Source organism: Mizuhopecten yessoensis, unplaced genomic scaffold, assembly GCF_002113885.1.
Source record: "Mizuhopecten yessoensis strain PY_sf001 unplaced genomic scaffold, ASM211388v2 scaffold7521, whole genome shotgun sequence".
Taxonomy (NCBI): domain Eukaryota; kingdom Metazoa; phylum Mollusca; class Bivalvia; order Pectinida; family Pectinidae; genus Mizuhopecten; species Mizuhopecten yessoensis.
In genome coordinates, this window is record NW_018407089.1 from 779,717 (window position 1) to 800,722 (window position 21,006).

Below are 21,006 nucleotides of genomic sequence, written 5' to 3' on the forward strand. Positions count from 1 at the left end.
AAAAACAAAGCTTGGTTAGCATTGCAACTTTTGAGATTTATTTTTCTTAAAAAAAATCAATACTGTAAAAACAAGAACAAAACATTTTCATAACACATCTGTAGCAGTTAATCTTGTCAATATCAAAATGTCGTGTTGATATAATTATGTTCGCCAATAAAACATTTATTAAGTAATAGGTAAAGTTGATCTTCAACACACGGACTGCTGGATGCGCTTAATGTACACGTAAATATAGGTTTCGAGGAAGTAAATACTTGGCTGCGATGAATCTGATTCAAGTTATTTTTATTATTATTTTTTACAAGTGTAAAAAACGTACGTGTACGTATGTATATATATATATATGGGAAAGTTTAATCCTCCACATCATACCAATACTGTCAATGTGAAGACTAACGGACGGGTATATTTGTAGTTATAAATATATATTATATATAGGGGTGTAGAAAATGCAAACTCTCACCATGTATATCTACTTCATCACATACGTTCTACTTGTTAGAGATACCGTTTCACAGCCTCTGACGAACAGGGAGAAATCCTTATTTGGGCTGTGTTCTGGTGGTGACCAACACTTAATGCAGATTCAGCGTATTGAAAACGCCGAGTTACGGAAACAACTAGTGGAATACGATGTGAAGTTACACGACCTTGAAACTCAAATGGAAAACGTAACCAGAACACTTAATAATCTCGGTTATAAGTTTGACAAACTCAACGAGCTGTCCAAGGATTTTGAAACTCGGATTTCCGAACCTATTGGAACCCCCTCTCCTGGTCAGCCCACGGATCCACGGAGCACAACTGGAGCACAAACTACAGGTATTATAATCTCTTGTGCACAGTATATCCCGCGTTTGTTATATCTGAAATGTCTTCAACAGACGTAGCTGGTACATAAATTGTAGCTATCGTTTGTTTAACATTAATGTGTGCCAGATGTATATAAAAAGATGAATAAGTTAACAGCAATACTACACAATTTTTCAAAGGAATCAATTAAAAATCCATCCAAAATTGATAGTGAGACACAAAATCCGTAAGTTATGTGGAGCATGGCGCCGTCTCTTAGCGGTTTGAATTGTCTTGTTTGTTGTTTGCACAAGGTAGGGTGCTCGATGTACACAAAACGAGAAACAACAAATATAAATCAATTGAAAATCCATCCAAAATTGATTGTCCGACACAAACTCGGTTAAGTATGTGGACACGGCGCCGTCTCTATGCGGGTTGCCTTTTTTTTCTCCGTAGATCTTAAGTTTAACCTTACAACGATCAATAGTATACAGTTATAGAATGGATATGAGGGAAATAGCAAATGTATAGTCCCCCGAGGTGAAAAACTACATGTATTTCCAGAGGCGGCAAAGCCGCCGAGGGATATAGTTTTGTTCACCATAAAATTGCTATTTCCCGAATTACCCATTCTGTAACGGTTTTATTAACAAATTAAGGCAAGTTAACAAATGAATTTATTAATTCGTTATGATTTCTTTAAACAAATTCAAAGAGAGAAAAAAATATTTCAATTGGAAGTGCTGTATGCATCGTCGTTGATGATGTCTTCATTTCTAGCATTCAATAAGTGTTTTGTAGACAGTATCTTATGGTCATCATTGATTTCCTAGCATATTTAGTCCCACCCACCTTTTTAAAACTTGCATGAACACACGTTCACCTCCTCTATGCTCGCTCTGCCCTAATCGTCGACGCCTCCGGCATTCCGTTTAGTTAAATAAGTTTGAAGTAAATACAAAAGCTGTTGTTAGTCCTCATCAGCAATGATTAAAACGGCCTTTTGTTTCATATCATGTTTTTGCAAGAATTCCATTCCTGGAATGAACGAATAATTCCTTCTAAAATTGTGTTAAATATTTAACCAAGATAAGATATGTGTATTAAGGACCCTGTTAAAACCCAAGATAAGGTACGTGTATTAAGGACCCTATTAAAAACCAAGTTAAGATACATGTATTAAGGAAAGGACCCTATTAAAAACCAAGATATGTGTATTAAGGACCCTATTAAACTTTAAATATAAAGTATTAAATATAACTTATTTATAATGCTCAATTTTGTAAGACGACTCCTGGGCCTAATGGAAATCATTGCTTTTAATTGATTGATTGATTGATTGATTGATTGGTTGGTTGGTTTTACGTCTGCTTCACTGACGAGTAGTTCGGTTATCCAGAAGGCGAAGAAAAGATAGGGACTTCTTATCGACGATCGAGATGTTTGTCGCATTGTTTACGTGCACAAAATACACCTAACATTTTTACTACTAGTGCAAGTGTGATGGGTATCTATGTTTGAGAATAATTTGGGGACAAGCTTTACCACAACAACATTCTCTAAGTTAATTTCAAGTTATATTACCTGGGCTAAAGGGTGTAAAATTCAATTCAGGCAGCAAGCGGTCTTCGTTCATTATTTGTGTCCAACATTTTCGCACCCTCGTTATATATTCCACCATAATACACACACATACGTTGACTATTTCTGAAATATTACACAGTATGTACATATATTGTACATGCTATCTAGGTCTTATACCCAGAACTGACGAGTAGGACCAGCGTCGGGACCATCAGGGATATGTTCATGTCTTGTCAAGTTTGTTACATATTACAAATGGTTTGATAAAAATAAAACGGAACAGAAAAACTGACTATCAATCAAGACTAAGTTTGTTTTGAACACAAACATGAATTGAAAACTTATTTTGCGAGCTTTCGAAAACGTCCGTTTCCTTTCATCAGATGATGGTTTCCTTTGTCAAGCAAAGAGTGTAAAGGACTGGTCTCTTGACTCTCAACCACTGAAAGAATCAGTATAAAGTCAGCTATCAAAACTCAGAGATATGCCGTACACGAGAATTTCTTTTACGGAAAGTGCCGACGGTTCCCGATTGAACCGTGTGCAATCTCAAACCGTCGGCACTTTCTGCAAAACAAATTCTCGTGTACTGCAAGTGCAGACATTTACCGATTGGTTTCGCTCCGACTAAACCCTCGTGAAATATATCCACGCGCGCGACGTACTCGTACACTCCGAGACGACAGGCGAATAGATATGCAGAGTAGACTGATGTAACTGCACCAGAACTATGATAGTGCACCCTATATCTTTTTATGAAAAATGTGTTATGTCTCTTTCAGAAGTGCATCATCCTATAGCATTCTACGCTGCAGTAAGTGTCGATACGGAAACAAATCCAGTTGTATTCGATGAAGTTTACACCAATGAGGGTGATTGCTATGACAACACGACTGGCGAGTTCACATGTAGTGTAAGTGGCGTGTACCATATCACGTGGTCAGTGGAGACGTTTGGAGAGGTTGATGTCGGGACTATTTTGGAAGTCAACGGGCAAAAGTTCGGATACACTTGGACTGACGCAAATGACCAACAGTATGACACAAGTACTGGTGTTGCAATTTTGAGGCTTCGCGCTGGTGACGTCATCAAAGTCACACTTCAGTCAGGGTCAGAGGTTGACGGACGTCAATCTGTATTCACGGGTCATTTCCTTTTCCCATGATCAAAATAGATCGAGCACCGGTATTAAAGAACAAAATACGTTCGTTGGTGAGTACATCGAAACGTTTACGTTCTTTTGGGATGCCTTATAAATATTGTGTTAAGGATCCCCGTACTGAAAACTGTATTTCTCATTTCCGCCAGGACTGTAATTGTAGACTGTTTCAGGCTGTTCATTTATGAACAGAAAATCACACATTACGCCGGGATGTTTTTTTTTTGCAAAAACAGTTATGGTGAAATAAAATAATATAACCAACATCAATGTTTTGAGTGAAAAAAAAGCAGCTGGGCTAGACCGGGATTCGAACCCTGAATTTCAGATCGTTATACTATCGCTCTAACCGACTGAGTTACCTGATCATCGGAATTGTGCTGAGCGAAATGTGCTACAGTTGCATCCAGAATTAAATTCATTGGAGTTTGCTGTATATACGAAAAGATTGTAGTGGGACAGGGATTATTGAGATGGGATGTTACGTTAATAGTTGTCTAATGAGTGACAGAGAATTGTTAGATATTTTCTCCTATCTTAATTGATCTCTTGTTTAAATGAACATTTATATTAATTTCTAGCGGAGAATTTTGAAGTCTGAAGTTGTTAGAACGCATTATTATTCTCTTTATTTCCTCCTTTAAGAAGATTTTACAAACAGAATAATGTAGTTACAATGATAAATTAGATAATAAATGCAAAATCAAATAGATGGTAAGGTAAAATTAGTGCACAACGTAATAGGTTAACGTAATAGTAATAGGTTAATCAATTTAAGTACAGTTTACAAAAGAATACATAATTAATAATGTTAAGATTGATATACACAAAAGTATTGAATATTCATTTGAAGTATGCATTAAGCATTTTTGAAATATGATTGACTGATGCCATACGAAATTCTGTTAACTCTAATGTATTCAGTTCATACGTTATATTGCCACCAATCAGTAGGTGAAACAATTCATAGTCTGAATGAGAGTGTAAATATACGCTAAACATAAGTTCACATGCATTAATGACTTGACACCATAACTGATCTCGTAAGTCTTCTGTACAATCACATTGTAAAACTATGTGGGTATATATATCGTTATACATTTGTCCACATTTATGACATAATTCAGTTTTTTCTGAATGTCTTAGAGATACAATCAATTTCATTATACTACGTATGGCTTCTCTGTTTTGAGGAAATTTCATTAACAATTTCCACAATATATGAGGAGCCAAATTATCATGAACAATTATAAATCTGCAGAAATCGCGGTCACCACTCATTCTCTCCTTCCATGCTTTTTCTTCATATAACTGTACATTATGCTTCACTTTCGCTTTCCATGTACTTTTCACTTGTCTGTTCGGGTATAACAGCCACTTGACCCAAGAATGCCATTTGGCGTCTAAAGCGTCGAGAAGGAACTCGAAAGACTTAACACAAATCAAATGCAAATTAAAGGTTAAATTTAGTCAACGTTTTATTACTGAGGTCTACTGTAAACCTACACATTTTAGTGGTATTCTAATTTTCGCGCTTCAACAAATGCACTCGATTAAAAACTGCTATATACGTTTCTAGATATAATTTCTAATTACTCATATTGGGAGTGAGCCAATTCATAATTGCGTTTATCTGTAAAAAAATATCGATAATACGCTAAAATTTAAGTCCGCTGAAATAAGATCGTTTACAGTATTTCATGTATGTACATTCTAATAATAGTATACGGCGGACTAAATAGCAAATAAAGAAAAGAATACCAGAAAACAACAGTAGACAGTTGTATTGCTGTGTATTAACTATCAAAATATAACAAGGTTACCCACTGTACATGTTTACGAGTGTTCATGATTCATATAATAATTTGCACTGACAGGGATCTATTGCAATACTCCATGTTTCATAATGTCACGAGGGCCGGCCATACTCTTAGCAGTTAAATAGAAAAGAATATCCATGCGATATCATGATACAGTAAGTGCGTCTCACATTTTCAGTAGCGATTGTGAAGGAACCTGACAAGGCTGATGATGTCGGGTACAATGATCAGGGTAGCGGCCGTGGTCAGAAAGGCGATAGCCACACACCCTATGGCCACGTTGCTTGGCCGGGAGTCATACACACTGACGGATTTACGTTTCCACGCAGAAAGATCTTTCCTGTCTACAGCAACCTGAGACTTCAGTTCTTGGATCAAGTTTTGTAACTCGTCATGGCCGAGTTGTGTGCTCCAGTTTTTCTTGTCGCCGCAACTGCAGGAAGTGCTGTTACTTTTTTGAGTGGATGTGACGTCATAAGGTGTAGTCATTGATCCTGTTGTAGTCCAAACATCAGACGCCGTGTTATGTGGCTCAGTACCTGGTTAAAAAAAGATAATATATTGAAAGAAATATATTGAATAAATTAAACAACTCCCTTTAGATTTAATAACTTTAGATATGAATTCAAGAAATTTGTTGGAACTGGTGTGACATTACGAAAAATGTCGGATGGTCAATCAAAACGACCAGAGTTTGTTTTCCCAATCGGACGTGATATGGTCAAGTCCAACTATTTACTTAAAAATCGGAAATCGTAAACTCAATATTTTGCATACTAAGCTCCGACACCAGTGCAGTTTCCTTAATTATGACCTTTTTAGAGTTAACCTTGTTGAGAGTGCATCCTTGTTAGAATGTCTTTCACTATTTTATGGAATGTCACCTTTTTACAAACGAAAGACGTATTTTGGTTCAAAATTTGATTAATTTGAATGTTGGGTTAAATTTAGAAATTCTTTTGTTTGTAAATTTACAATTTTCCGTGGACCTTAACTCAAACATTTTTAGATCTGTGCAAAACTTTATTGAATCCAGCAAGAGATTTTGAATTCAAAATGTAATAACAATTGTATATATTTATTGTCAGTATTGTAATGTCATATTTGGAGAAGGCGTTGATAGGTTGTTATAACTTGTGCCTAATCCCTCGTCTATTTTTGTCAATAAATATGTTTAAACTAAAACGTGACATGGTAAGGGTATTTTGTCCGACCAAGTGGGCTTTCTCCGAGTAATCTGGTTTCCTACCACACGAAGACCCCCATGCGCGTATACAAAATTATAAAAACCTGTTTCAGATTTGTTGTAAAATGAAAATATTGAAGAAATTGGTACTTTGGAAGCAGGAAGACATATGTATTTTAGTTGATTCTCAAACCCAAACCAGTTAAACCTATAACTTAATGACATGGTTTTAATTTCATTTGTGGCAATCCATGATTTTACTCGAAATTGAATGAAATAAGATATTTAATACGTATACATGTCGATAGCATTATCACATATTACCCTGAATCAGTCTCTGTCGTATTTTTCCTTTTAAACTCAATTAAAAAATCCCGTTGTGACGTCATCAATTAACACCGAATGACGTCAGATGATCATCTAATGACTTTGGCAATTCGTTTATAAGGTGTTCGGAGGCTTGCTACATGTAAAAGGGGAAACAAATAGACCCCTTTCATACATGATAAATTGAAGGAAATGCATTGATTTGTTTTATTGAGTTAAGCGTCCTGCAGTTGATTACATGATAAGATAATTTAAGGACGTGCCTCCATGTACATAATTATGAGTGTATGATTAGCTATGATGTCCACACGAGCGGAAACTCGTGTAAGATCCGATGTACTTATATCTGTTAAATATTACCTTTATAACATAGAACTGTATCGTTGTTGCAGATGGCAACCGATCTGTTACTGTAAACATTAAGACACCCTGTAGATGTACTATTTAACAGGGTGTAGTTGTTCCCCGGACACAAATCCGCCAAATTACCAGTCGAGTCCGACCTGAAAAACAATGGTTTATGTTTTAAATTTAGCATCCTATTATAAACTAAGTTCATAAAGGACGTGCCAACATGTGTGTAATGCACGTGCATGTCTGTTGGAGGGAATGTGTAGGTGTGTTTACCTCCTAACGATAGCTTGGATCTGCTGCCGACTTTAGAGTGCTATCTCACTGAAATACAATACCGAAGACACACAGCACACCCGGTCGCATGTTGCGATTACCGTAAATGCTGAACAATAAACAGGCAATAATAACTATCAAATAACGCATACAAAACTTTAAAAGTTAAACCTGCTCCTGCCACCACCTCTATAAAGAGACCTCTTACTTTTCCTAAATAGACCTGTACTAGAAGACCACCTGCATAAACTTTCCCCAAATGTGGTGTTCCAATACAGGTTTGACTGTTTATCTCCATTCTTCTTCTCTGATTTTAATCTGAAATTTATTACCAATTAAAACATAGCGATGATGTCACAAGTGTCCAATAAGCTACATGAACTGTCCAATAATTTACCCACCTGTCTTCTAAGTGCTCAACTCATTGGACAGCTGTGGTATCGCCTCGATACCTGTCTTTTCTCTCACTTATTTGACAGCTTATAAGTGTCATAAAGGGGTTTGGCGATTAATTGGGAGAAATGCATAAAGGAATTATTAATGTAATAAGAAAAAAAGACATTGCAATATGTTGAAAGAACAATGGACATTCTATCGAGGTTTGAGTGTACGATAAGTTGTGTCGACTACCTGCCGTCTTACATAGGTATGGATTGTTTTTCATTGAATTATAGTTACATTCAATTATATGATATTGAAAGTACGTGTTAAGGTTATATACTGTATCATATACATTGTATAAGAGCTGTCTTTCACACAAATGACCGGGGTTCGAGTACCCAATCGGACGAGAAAAGGTATTGGATCACCTGCCCGACCATGTTGGTTTTATACGGGTACTCCGGTTTCCTCCAACCTTTCGACCCTCTTAACGCTTTCTAGAGTAATTAATAAAATTAATAAAAGTGTTTTTTTCTCAAAGATCCTGGGACAGTGCATACAATTATTTTAATCGGACTTTGTACTTGTGCCGACCTTTGCTATTTCGGTAAGAGGGCTTCTTTTAACTCACTCACCCCTGATATTTTATATTGGACTATTCCAACCTATGAATTGGAAGAGTTCAAATGTGACTTCAGGGGTGACTGAGTTGAACCTTTCCAAAGGAAAACGAATATTTCACATGGTCCGTTAATAGAAAGAAGGAAACATGTAGAATTTTGAGAGATATATTCAAACAGAGCAGTCACAGGTTGGGTGGCATCCAACCGAAACAATGTTATTTAATCAATCCACAATGTAAAGTATGAAACATGACAACTGAGTGTACTTTAAATCACAAAATTACTTGTACAAGTATTTGAAGAATTTAATAATATTAATCAAATAATTCCAGGTTCTTATATACCGCTTTATCACAAACTAGTTCGAAGGTCGTCTCAAAGCGGTTCACAAATTATCATCCGTGGATATAGGGCCATTGCAACCAGCCAATATCTTTCTCAACTCCCTTGGGAGAACATTCAACAACTCCAGCACTGCCCAACCACGTACTCATTTACAGCTGAGTAGACTGGAAGGCTTGTTCTCAGTTCCCCCACTTTTTAAAATAACATGGGGGAAGAATGTTGTTAGAAGGATTATAGTCTGTTTCTAAGTAGTATGGGCAGTATTTACCTGTGTTTTTACCTGTGGTTAACCCTTCTATCTAAGGGGGTGTTTTATCATATTTAATTTAATAATACATTATATAAGTTTTTTTTCAGATTTGTAATGACAAATGTTAAAATTTAAATTGTTTATCATATATATAAATATATATATTTAGTATTAAATATATCCATTTTGTAGTACTTGTACTGCTGGTATGTAAGATGAAATGTGTTATTTCATTTTCTAGTAAGTGGGGGAAACGAGAACACCCCGACTGGAACAAGCGGAGTAAAGTATCTTGCTCAAAAACAACACAGTGACGTGACGTGACGCGAACCTGCAACCCTTCGGTCATGACCCCGGCGTCCTACCACTACACTACCGTGCCTCCTGCTTAATCAATCAATTTTGATTTAATTCAGTTAAGATTTGGTCTACGCCGGCAGCGGTAGGATATCTTTGAGGTAATTAATGATCTAATGTAAGTTGCAAATACCTGTAAATGTGGTCAATCGAATTTCCGCCATGGTTTAATTGTTTCCATGTTTCCAAATTATGAATGAAGTTGTAACTGCCTTTTTTCCTGGCGCAATCATCCTTGGATCCATACCAATGGCGGTCGACGTCCCAATAAAGGTCACATACCGCCAATGTGGACTCGTCTGTAATTCCGGATGAAAAACACTTAATTCAAAATACAAAGTTTAAAGTAAAAATGTACTATGCCTAAATATGAATATATTAAGCACGAATGCCTTAATATGACGATATGATGAATGAGAAGGATTCTCCGTTATGAAGCCCGAAGGCTTGAGAGTTCAAATACCCTCCCTCCCACCGATATCGTTATTTAAGAGTGAATAATATAGGTCATAATAACTTGTTTTATAACTGTTGAAAAATAAATGAGGCTTACATTAGTATGATACTGGTGAGTGTTAGTTGTTGTATTTACAAGCCTATCATGACAAAATGGATATACCTTTGTCCTGACGGCTCTTCAATAAATAAGATGGTAAAGGGTAGCCTTACAACCCAACGGTCAATCAACACAATAAGGTCACATAGGGCCAAACGACTTAATGGTCCGTCGGTCAATCAACACAATAAGGTCACATAGGGCCAAACGACTTAATGGTCCGTCGGTCAATCAACACAATAAGGTCACATAGGGCCAAACGACTTAATGGTCCGTCGGTCAATCAACACAATAAGGTCACATAGGGCCAAACGACTTAATGGTCCGTCGGTCAATCAACACAATAAGGTCACATAGGGCCAAACGACTTAATGGTCCGTCGGTCAATCAACACAATAAGGTCACATAGGGCCAAACGACTTAATGGTCCGTCGGTCAATCAACACAATAAGGTCACATAGGGCCAAACGACTTAATGGTCCGTCGGTCAATCAACACAATAAGGTCACATAGGGCCAAACGACTTAATGGTCCGTCGGTCAATCAACACAATAAGGTCACATAGGGCCAAACGACTTAATGGTCCGTCGGTCAATCAACACAATAAGGTCACATAGGGCCAAACGACTTAATGGTCCGTCGGTCAATCAACACAATAAGGTCACATAGGGCCAAACGACTTAATGGTCCGTCGGTCAATCAACACAATAAGGTCACATAGGGCCAAACGACTTAATGGTCCGTCGGTCAATCAACACAATAAGGTCACATAGGGCCAAACGACTTAATGGTCCGTCGGTCAATCAACACAATAAGGTCACATAGGGCCAAACGACTTAATGGTCCGTCGGTCAATCAACACAATAAGGTCACATAGGGCCAAACGACTTAATGGTCCGTCGGTCAATCAACACAATAAGGTCACATAGGGCCAAACGACTTAATGGTCCGTCGGTCAATCAACACAATAAGGTCACATAGGGCCAAACGACTTAATGGTCCGTCGGTCAATCAACACAATAAGGTCACATAGGGCCAAACGACTTAATGGTCCGTCGGTCAATCAACACAATAAGGTCACATAGGGCCAAACGACTTAATGGTCCGTCGGTCAATCAACACAATAAGGTCACATAGGGCCAAACGACTTAATGGTCCGTCGGTCAATCAACACAATAAGGTCACATAGGGCCAAACGACTTAATGGTCCGTCGGTCAATCAACACAATAAGGTCACATAGGGCCAAACGACTTAATGGTCCGTCGGTCAATCAACACAATAAGGTCACATAGGGCCAAACGACTTAATGGTCCGTCGGTCAATCAACACAATAAGGTCACATAGGGCCAAACGACTTAATGGTCCGTCGGTCAATCAACACAATAAGGTCACATAGGGCCAAACGACTTAATGGTCCGTCGGTCAATCAACACAATAAGGTCACATAGGGCCAAACGACTTAATGGTCCGTCGGTCAATCAACACAATAAGGTCACATAGGGCCAAACGACTTAATGGTCCGTCGGTCAATCAACACAATAAGGTCACATAGGGCCAAACGACTTAATGGTCCGTCGGTCAATCAACACAATAAGGTCACATAGGGCCAAACGACTTAATGGTCCGTCGGTCAATCAACACAATAAGGTCACATAGGGCCAAACGACTTAATGGTCCGTCGGTCAATCAACACAATAAGGTCACATAGGGCCAAACGACTTAATGGTCCGTCGGTCAATCAACACAATAAGGTCACATAGGGCCAAACGACTTAATGGTCCGTCGGTCAATCAACACAATAAGGTCACATAGGGCCAAACGACTTAATGGTCCGTCGGTCAATCAACACAATAAGGTCACATAGGGCCAAACGACTTAATGGTCCGTCGGTCAATCAACACAATAAGGTCACATAGGGCCAAACGACTTAATGGTCCGTCGGTCAATCAACACAATAAGGTCACATAGGGCCAAACGACTTAATGGTCCGTCGGTCAATCAACACAATAAGGTCACATAGGGCCAAACGACTTAATGGTCCGTCGGTCAATCAACACAATAAGGTCACATAGGGCCAAACGACTTAATGGTCCGTCGGTCAATCAACACAATAAGGTCACATAGGGCCAAACGACTTAATGGTCCGTCGGTCAATCAACACAATAAGGTCACATAGGGCCAAACGACTTAATGGTCCGTCGGTCAATCAACACAATAAGGTCACATAGGGCCAAACGACTTAATGGTCCGTCGGTCAATCAACACAATAAGGTCACATAGGGCCAAACGACTTAATGGTCCGTCGGTCAATCAACACAATAAGGTCACATAGGGCCAAACGACTTAATGGTCCGTCGGTCAATCAACACAATAAGGTCACATAGGGCCAAACGACTTAATGGTCCGTCGGTCAATCAACACAATAAGGTCACATAGGGCCAAACGACTTAATGGTCCGTCGGTCAATCAACACAATAAGGTCACATAGGGCCAAACGACTTAATGGTCCGTCGGTCAATCAACACAATAAGGTCACATAGGGCCAAACGACTTAATGGTCCGTCGGTCAATCAACACAATAAGGTCACATAGGGCCAAACGACTTAATGGTCCGTCGGTCAATCAACACAATAAGGTCACATAGGGCCAAACGACTTAATGGTCCGTCGGTCAATCAACACAATAAGGTCACATAGGGCCAAACGACTTAATGGTCCGTCGGTCAATCAACACAATAAGGTCACATAGGGCCAAACGAGTAGGTCCGTTAGTCAATCAACACAATAAGGTCACCTAGGGCCAAACAACTTCATGGTCCATCGGTCCATCAACACAATAAGGTCACGTAGGGCCAAACGAGTAGGTCCGTTACTCAATCAACACAATAAGGTCACCTAGGGCCAAACAACTTCATGGTCCCTCGGTCCATCAACACAATAAGGTCACTTAGGGTCAAACGACTTTATGGTCCATCGGTTAATCAACACAATAAGGTCACATAGGGCCAAACGAGTAGGTCCGTTGGTCAATCAACAAAATAATATCACATATGGCCAAACGACTTAATGGTCCGTCGGTCAATCAACACAATAAGGTCACATAGGGCCAAACGACTTAATGGTCCGTCGGTCAATCAACACAATAAGGTCACATAGGGCCAAACGACTTTATGGTCCGTCGGTCAATCAACACAATAAGGTCACATAGGACCAAACGACTTAATGGTCCGTCGGTCAATCAACACGATACAGTCATAGAGGCGCTACACGGTATCCTTAGAATCACTAGCAAAGAAAGGACATAAATGGACACAAGGTCACACAGGTTCATCCGCTAGGTTTAATAACGCATTTAAACAAGAAGGTCCTACAGGGTCACACGGATGTCTTAGCGGTCCATCAACAGAATATGACCATAATGGCAACACAGTAGTCTCACTGGCCCATTACACTTTATAATATAATTCAGGGCCACATTGTAATCTAATTGGGTTTTCAACTCGTCTCGGACATAACAACAATACTTATCATTTCTATTAAGTTTTAACGAAAATGGTTCCATAGAAGTAGCGTTTAAATCAAAAATAGTTTTCAAAATGTCAGCATAGGCAGAGTTATTGGGTCTCAAATCAGAACCAAAATAATAGCAATTGCCAGGACCATGCGCTGCTCATGTTCACAATTTTTTGTTGATATCGTTTCAGAAGAATTTGAGTTTAAATTCCGAATAGATTTCCTAAGGTTGATGACATGACAGCCATATAGGATTTCAAATCGGCCAAAAACAAAACAAACAACGATAATTGCTCAGGACCTTGTTCTTAGCGTTCCCATAAAGTTTCGGTAATGTTGATTCAAAACAATCTAGTTTAAATTCGATATAGGTTTCAAAATGGCTCCAGAGGTGGCCATGCACATTGGATTTTAAATCTGCCCCAAAATAACAAGAATTGATCAAGAGTATGCAATTATTGTTCCCACTCAGTTTTGATTAAACTGGTTTTCAGGATTATGAGTTTGATGTTATAGTGTGATAAAGATTAACGGACCAAGGACAAACACGGATATCAACACTGGAGCTAAAATCTTTGATCATTTAGAAATAGTAAAGTTAAGTGTGCAGTGCTCATACATGTAGAATGTTTATATTTCTATATTGGTGTAAGTAAGTCTGGGTTATTGATATATACAGCTAAACACTTATTACAAATGATGTTTTGATGTCCATAGCAATGATGTCAAAGCAGTTTAATTGAACAGCAACTTTTCAATCTACATAATTCGTTTATAAAAAAAACTTACCCAACAATAGAAAAGTGAACATCAACACTACCATACGGGAATTCATCGGTGCGTTCTGTTAGATAGCAAGGAGTAAAATGGTGGGTGCGTTCGATTAAAACCCGTCTGTGTATCGTGTGACATATAACTAATCTTATTAATTAAATCATAATACATTTATGTTTGTAAACAAGTGCTTATATTTATTATCAGGAAATGAGTAATTATAAGCTAGTCAAGTGCTATTCATCGACATACATGGTACAAAATAAACACATACCCATACAAATCAATATCTGAAAGAATATGATTAACGCTGGAACGATTAACGCATTACAACCTCATACCTATGTTTTCTATACCGTTACACAGAAACGGAAATATTTACAGCAATCAATGCCCGTTAAGTAGGGTGACTCAAATGGTTTCATGATCTTTAGTTTTGTTTAATGTCCTATTTACACCCAAGATTATTTAAGGACGTGCCTTCGTATGCGTAATGTATGCGTGCTGGAGGCGGGGAATGTTGGTGTATTCGCTTCCTTGCAATTCCACTGATCTGATGGCGACTCAAAGTGCTACCTCACTGAAATACCATGCCAAAGGCACCAATAACATTATTCTGTAAAAGGTACCATAACCATGCCCTGTCTAGCGGATGCATTGTATAAAGGCTAAATAGGGGGGTTAGGGGTGGGGGGTATGTTGCTGCCATAAGCATAGCAGTTCGTTTATTGTTATACACTTATATCGTTTTGTTTTGCGTTCTGTTTCCCACGTACACGTTCATCCAATTCCGTTCGATGGAATTTCTGCAGGTTTAGGAAAAGACTTGTCCTGCTGTTACCCACTTTATATTGACGTAAGAGGCGATTAATGTTGGCCTTAGGCAAAAGCGCTTTTTTATTTACCAGAAATGAAATCCTTGCTAAACTACCTGCTTTGTCTTCAGCTTGGGGAATGATCAAGCCATAATCGCTGTGCTTTCCACATTACAACCATAAGGATCTGTTTTCCTATTGATGTCCTTTATCTAAGTCGGTGATGTAGAATATTTTCATAAAATTTCGATATTATAAGACTCTTTTATGCCCAAAGGTATATGATTGGGAATTCCACACAAGGTGTTTTCAAATTTGGTAAAACCCGAGGTTGGAAGTTCCCCTATCCTACACCTTTGGGCATGAAAGAGTATTTTTCTCTCATTCCTACTACCAGAATAATCTCAGAAACCATCAAAATGCTATTAGACTGGCTACCATTTTGAAAATATCAACTTTTCCTCCTTGGTTTTTTAGACGAAAATGAATTGTTGATGATAGTTATGCGTTTCATATAAATATACTACTAGTCTGTTTTTTGTAAACACCGATTCTGTAATATCATGTACCCTCTATCCCATAATACTCTGGTGTAATAAAGATGGCTACCTGCTAGTCTTGCCTGTAACACGTGTTTGTGTTTGTGTGAGTTCTCCTGTCAGTAGAACGTCCCAGAACTCAACGATTAACATGGTGGCAGCGCCGTGGAGAGTATTATTCATTATTAGCAAGATTAAGCATACCCCATATGTTGCAAACAATGTTTGCGTAGAAAAAATAATCAGATCTTTCTTGCGAAAAAGAAACAGTGCATGCCTAAAATGTGTTATAAAAATAAATGTGTATGACGTAGAACAACAAGGTTTTCAGGGACAATTTATTTGTTATTTATTAACAGTTGCATTTCATTTTCCACGTTATGGAATCAATAAGTTCCGTTCAGGGGCGACATAAACACAGCAGGGGTCAATACTGAGTTCACAAAGTTAATACCTCGTATGTCCACCGTTTGCATGAATGCAAGTCTGGCTACGTCGAAGCATGGAGCCTATCAGGAGGTTCAAGAATGCTTGTAGGATGGCATTCCAGATCTGTACCAACGCTGCAGCCAAATCAGCCAACGTCACCTGTTGATTAGGTTATGCCCGTAACCTGCGCTTCATTTCATCCAAGATGTGTTCAATGGGCGATAGATCGGGGGATACAGGAGGTCAGGGCAACACGTCAACGTTCTGCTGGGCCAGGAAGTCCATAGCGACGCGAGCTGTGTGTGGCCTGGCGTTGTCCTGCTGTAACGTAATGTGACGTTGATGCCCTTGCACGAATGGAACGACGTGGGTCCGGAGGATCTCGTCACGGTAACGTAGCGCGTTCAAATTCCCGTTAACAACCACCAGATGCGTTCTCCCGTTGGCTGTGATGCCGCCCCAAATCATAACGCTGCCTCCGACGAAAGAACGTCGTTGTACCACACACGCGTCACGGAAATGTTCTCCAACGCGACGATACACTCTGGAACGCCTATCCAGGTGGACTCACGACTTGTCCGTAAACAAAATGCCTGCCCAATTCCGTCGAGTAAATCGTAGATCCCTTCTGCACCAGTCCAGACGTGCTACACGATGACGTGGCAGAAGAACTGGGCGGATTGCAGGACGTCCCGGACGGATAGCTCGTTCACGCAATCGGTTCCGTACAGTTCTCGGGCTTATTAGTAGCAACCCAGGGATTGTCCGTGCAGTCAAACTTGCCGTTTGGAAGCGATTTCTCAACTGGACAAACCGAATATGGTTGTCCTGTTGACGTGACGTCACACGTGGACGTCCCGCACGAGGTCGATCGCCGACGTGGCCAAACTGTTGATGTCGTCTCCACAAATCCCGGATTGCGTTTCGATGGATATGAAAACGTGTAGAAACAACGGCTTGGCCCATACCAGCTTGAAGCATACCAATAATCCGTAGGCAGTCGGTTTCATTGAGCCTCGACATAGCATTAATCACAAATTAAAACGCTATAATGCTGTTTTTACTGTTCACTGGTCTCAACAGAGTGACCAAACAGTTGAAAAATAAACTTTTATTGTCGAATTGGATGGTTGGACGAGAAAAACATGCAAACTGGTCAACGCCTATAGAGAGCAAACTGCACGGGAAAAACTGTCAATGACACACGGATAGTGTGTATGTGTCAATCTCGGTCATGTGTGTGAATTTTCATGTATATACAGTTGGTAATAATGTTCTATAACAATTCTCCGCATGCACAGTTTCTTTTTTTCCGCTAGTGTATAGTAAAAGGTTTCAATTTCATCACGTCGCCTTTTCCGCATTACGGCATCGGAGAGTTCCAAATTCGTGACGTCACGTCATTGTTGATCCATTGTGACGTCACGGCACGTTAAATAAGGTGTAAGATTATTAGAATCTTCCCCTACCTTGAGGGTGTGACAGAGAAATCTCCTACCCGAGGGTTGATTTTTTTGGTTGTGTAACCCGAGGGTTAGACAACCAACAAAAATCACCCCGAAGGTTAGATATTTCTCTGTTACACCCTCAAGGTAGGGTATGGTTATTTTTCTCCCATCCTATTATTTCAGTCCCAACTCCACCAACAATAATCTACCAAGTTTGTAAACAAAAACACACGCATGTGGGGTATGAATATCGTCATTCACTTTTGATGACGTCACAATTACCGGTGACGCATTTTAATGACGTCACAATTGAACACGTGCTAATTGGGACGAGGCTATCTCCCCCTAGGGGGTGATCATTCACGGCTAAAACGGGAGACACACCTGTGAAGGGTGTGAGAAAGAAATTTCCTACACCCCTTTTTTACCCTCGTCAGCTCTATCGTACACAAACGGAAATGAGAGAAATAAGCTATGTACACCGGAGTAACTTTGATCACAATCTTGCTGTTAGTCAGGCAATAAAGCTTTAGCGGGTGTTGTTTTGGCAGTAATTATAAATTAAATTACTGCTAAACTTCCTGTTGTGAGTGCACATTCTCCGGGTCTGGGTATTTGGACAGCTGCCAAGGGCGCGCCTCCTGCCGTGCCGTGATTGTTTCTGTAGTTTGTTTAAGGTTTATCCTATCAAGTCACATGAAGAGTGTTATTAATTGATGAAGGTTGTCGGACGATGCATATCCAATGTTGGTATGTAGGTATGCCGTTAAACACACCTACCAGCACTCGTTTTAGAATATGGCAAGAATGTTAGAAATCTTGTTTGAATTGGTTAGGTTTTTATTGGGTCTATCGCCGGCGTTATAAGATTGTATTGTATCGCAATACTTTCTTGTGTATCGTATCAAATTGGTTTGTTTGCCTGTATCGAGATACACTAACAGTAGTTGAATTATCAATCACTGTTGATCAAACTCTATACAAGTGTACCTATTGTTTGAATCCGTCAGTGAAGATTTTGTTCACTGTGTAGTCATACCCAAAATTACTAGAAATTATACAAAAATATTGTTCTATATCATTTACTATTGAAGTGTATGGCATAACTAGATGAAATCCTGCACTGAATCAACATGAATTTGACCTTTTAAGCAGATATTTGTATCGTGATACGTATCATATCGTAAGCATCGTACCGCGATACGTATCGTATCGTATCGTGAGGTATGCGTATCGTTGCAGCTTTAGCTAACGAGCGAATATAATGCCTTGGACCCGGATTTTGACGGTGTATTTATTTTCAACCCGCTTTTGGTTTTATTTTATCGGTGCACTAGAGGAATTTGTTGCAAGGATTTCGTTTAAGTAGTCTGAATTATCGAATGAAGGCTATTCTGTCGCTGTAGAAAAGCGATATGTCTAGAATCTACAAATAGTTTGTATGTTACGAAGGCGTAAATCTATGCTTATTTGGGGTTGAAATATTATTTTTATTACTAGATGCTTAACGGCCCATCAACACGGGCTAGGTCATTGGGGGCAACAAATCGCAAAAAAAAGAAATACAAGATAAAAACATCAGACAAACTTAAAGGTTAAAAGACAAACGTCAATTTGAATATTGAAAGTGGCTAAGATGACTCATATTTTATTAAACAGGCCAACGGCTTTCAGTTAGCCTAAAATTGAAGAGACAGTCATGTTTTCGAATAGAGATTTAAGACATGTAATGTTATTATGGAAATGTTCTCGTCTTGACTTAAAGTCGAAACAGTCTACTAACAAGTGTTTTACTGTAAAAGGTTCCTGACACGCTATGCATCGAGGCTGGCCTTCATTTCAATGTCCTCGCAATGGCCAGGTCATATGAAGACGGGTGCCAAGGGAGATATCACCGGAAAGTAAGAGAAGGGAAGTGAGAAATATAGAGCCCAACTGTTGCAGTGGGAGCGACAGATCAACTTTGTTTCCTTCCATGTCACATATGCACAACACACATGGAGGCACTCCCTTAAATGACCTTGGCTTGTGAGTGGTCGTTAAATCCTGTATAATCCTGCCGTGTTTCCCCTAAACAATAGGTTGATAATCCTATCACGACCTCTGTATTGGTCGAGTGCCCTTTTCTCTGATGAAATGTTAAAGGGATCTTGTTATCATTATCTACCAAGATTGGTATCTTAGTCACCTGTCCCTGCAGGTAGGGGGATGAATTGTACCTGCTGCCCCCATTGAATGATCGTAAGAGGCGAACACATTTGGGATCTTTTCTTTTCTCTTCTTTCTAAAAAAACTTTCTTCTTCCTAATGTCTCCCTTGAGTGATACACCCAGTTGGGTTTGTCTGCGAAACTGCTTTATATTTTGATAATGTTATTCTTTGTGATACAGTGTACAAAGAAAGGCTGATTGTAATGTTAATTTTCATTTGTTTTTTCGAACTGAAAAACCGACTTTAGATTATGATAAATTGTATTGAAATTATAAAGTATATACTTCTTTTAACTTTGTATCGAAGAAATCAACGCTGAAGATTTTTTTTAATGCAAAATTCTCAAATTCTTGTGGGTTTTTTTTAAGAGCTATGGCGGGGTGCTATGACTATTTCCCCAAAGCTTTGATCCGCTAGTGAGCGCGTGCTACCGTGTACTGTCATGACGCTGGTTGGTTGGTTGACGGGTTTTTCGCCTTCATGATTCCACCCATGCGGGTTTCATCTCACTGACGGAAGTCGGTGTTCTTGTCATGACGCGTCCAAAGGTAATTTTATACAGGTAGCTCTATCGAAATCCTGTGTCTAAGTCAAGGCCATGTCTATCGATACATGCGTTTCACGATAAAAACTCAACAAAATGCTCATTTCTCGCTATTTCTATGTGCAACACAAGGTCGTACAATCATTACCAACAAGTTTTGAAAGGATTTAATTGTCATTACTACTGCCTGCGTCATGCCGTTACATGCTTTTTTTTTACAAAACACACATCTTTATTTTGTTTTTCCTGTACCTATGAATTGCAAAATTTTGAATAGCATGTCTTACTCGTGTATTGCGATCGTTAAGTTATGCTGCAGTCATTGCATTTCAAACAAATGAAACTATTCTCAACGATGACTTTTCCCGTATTCACTTCATATTGTTAGTTTGGCCTTCTTTTATTCTCACGCAACAATCCCACATTTGTTTTTGTATTTCAGGATCATTTGTTTGTGTTTAAATAATAGATAAAATTACTAGTGCCAATTCGAGGGTAAAACAATTCATGCATATATATCTTTTAAGATGATGTCTTATCTACAAAGCGTAGCTGTACTGTACACGTGTACAGTGATTTGTTGACATGATTCCAAAGAAGATAAATCAATAGGTATGTTATTAAAATATCAATAAAATGTACCATTGATTTGAAAAGTATTTTATTAATAAATTAAGGAAAAATATCACATGCCTTAATAATTTTAAAACAAAAAAGCAA

At 38.9% G+C, this 21,006-nt stretch overlaps 2 protein-coding genes across 2 annotated transcripts; one reads left to right on the forward strand and one right to left on the reverse strand.

The window, feature by feature from the left end:
- The first annotated feature begins 514 nt into the window (after positions 1-514).
- On the forward strand, positions 515-5,625 carry LOC110453860 (complement C1q-like protein 2). The gene is made up of 3 exons (XM_021503045.1): positions 515-825; positions 3,165-3,594; positions 5,540-5,625. Exons 1-2 carry the CDS (start codon positions 582-584, stop codon positions 3,545-3,547), a joined length of 627 nt encoding a protein of 208 aa, XP_021358720.1. The 5' UTR covers positions 515-581; the 3' UTR covers positions 3,548-3,594; positions 5,540-5,625.
- LOC110453859 lies at positions 5,318-14,398 on the reverse strand. The gene is made up of 4 exons (XM_021503044.1): positions 14,316-14,398; positions 9,591-9,756; positions 7,235-7,377; positions 5,318-5,900 (listed from the first exon to the last, which is right to left on the reverse strand). Exons 1-4 carry the CDS (start codon positions 14,359-14,361, stop codon positions 5,536-5,538), a joined length of 720 nt encoding a protein of 239 aa, XP_021358719.1. The 5' UTR covers positions 14,362-14,398; the 3' UTR covers positions 5,318-5,535.
- Between the last annotated feature and the right edge of the window lie 6,608 nt (positions 14,399-21,006).

Excerpts from the sequence above, each read along its gene's own strand:
- LOC110453860 (XM_021503045.1), top strand. The coding sequence starts at position 582 with ATGCAGATTCAGCGTATTGAAAACGCCGAGTTACGGAAACAACTAGTG. Across the intron at positions 826-3,164 it reads AACTGGAGCACAAACTACAG|AAGTGCATCATCCTATAGCA; the intron begins GTATTATAATCT and ends TGTCTCTTTCAG.
- LOC110453859 (XM_021503044.1), bottom strand. The coding sequence starts at position 14,361 with ATGAATTCCCGTATGGTAGTGTTGATGTTCACTTTTCTATTGTTGG. Across the intron at positions 9,757-14,315 it reads GTTCACTTTTCTATTGTTGG|ACGAGTCCACATTGGCGGTA; the intron begins GTAAGTTTTTTT and ends CCGGAATTACAG. Across the intron at positions 5,901-7,234 it reads TACAGTTCTATGTTATAAAG|GTACTGAGCCACATAACACG; the intron begins GTAATATTTAAC and ends TTTTTTAACCAG.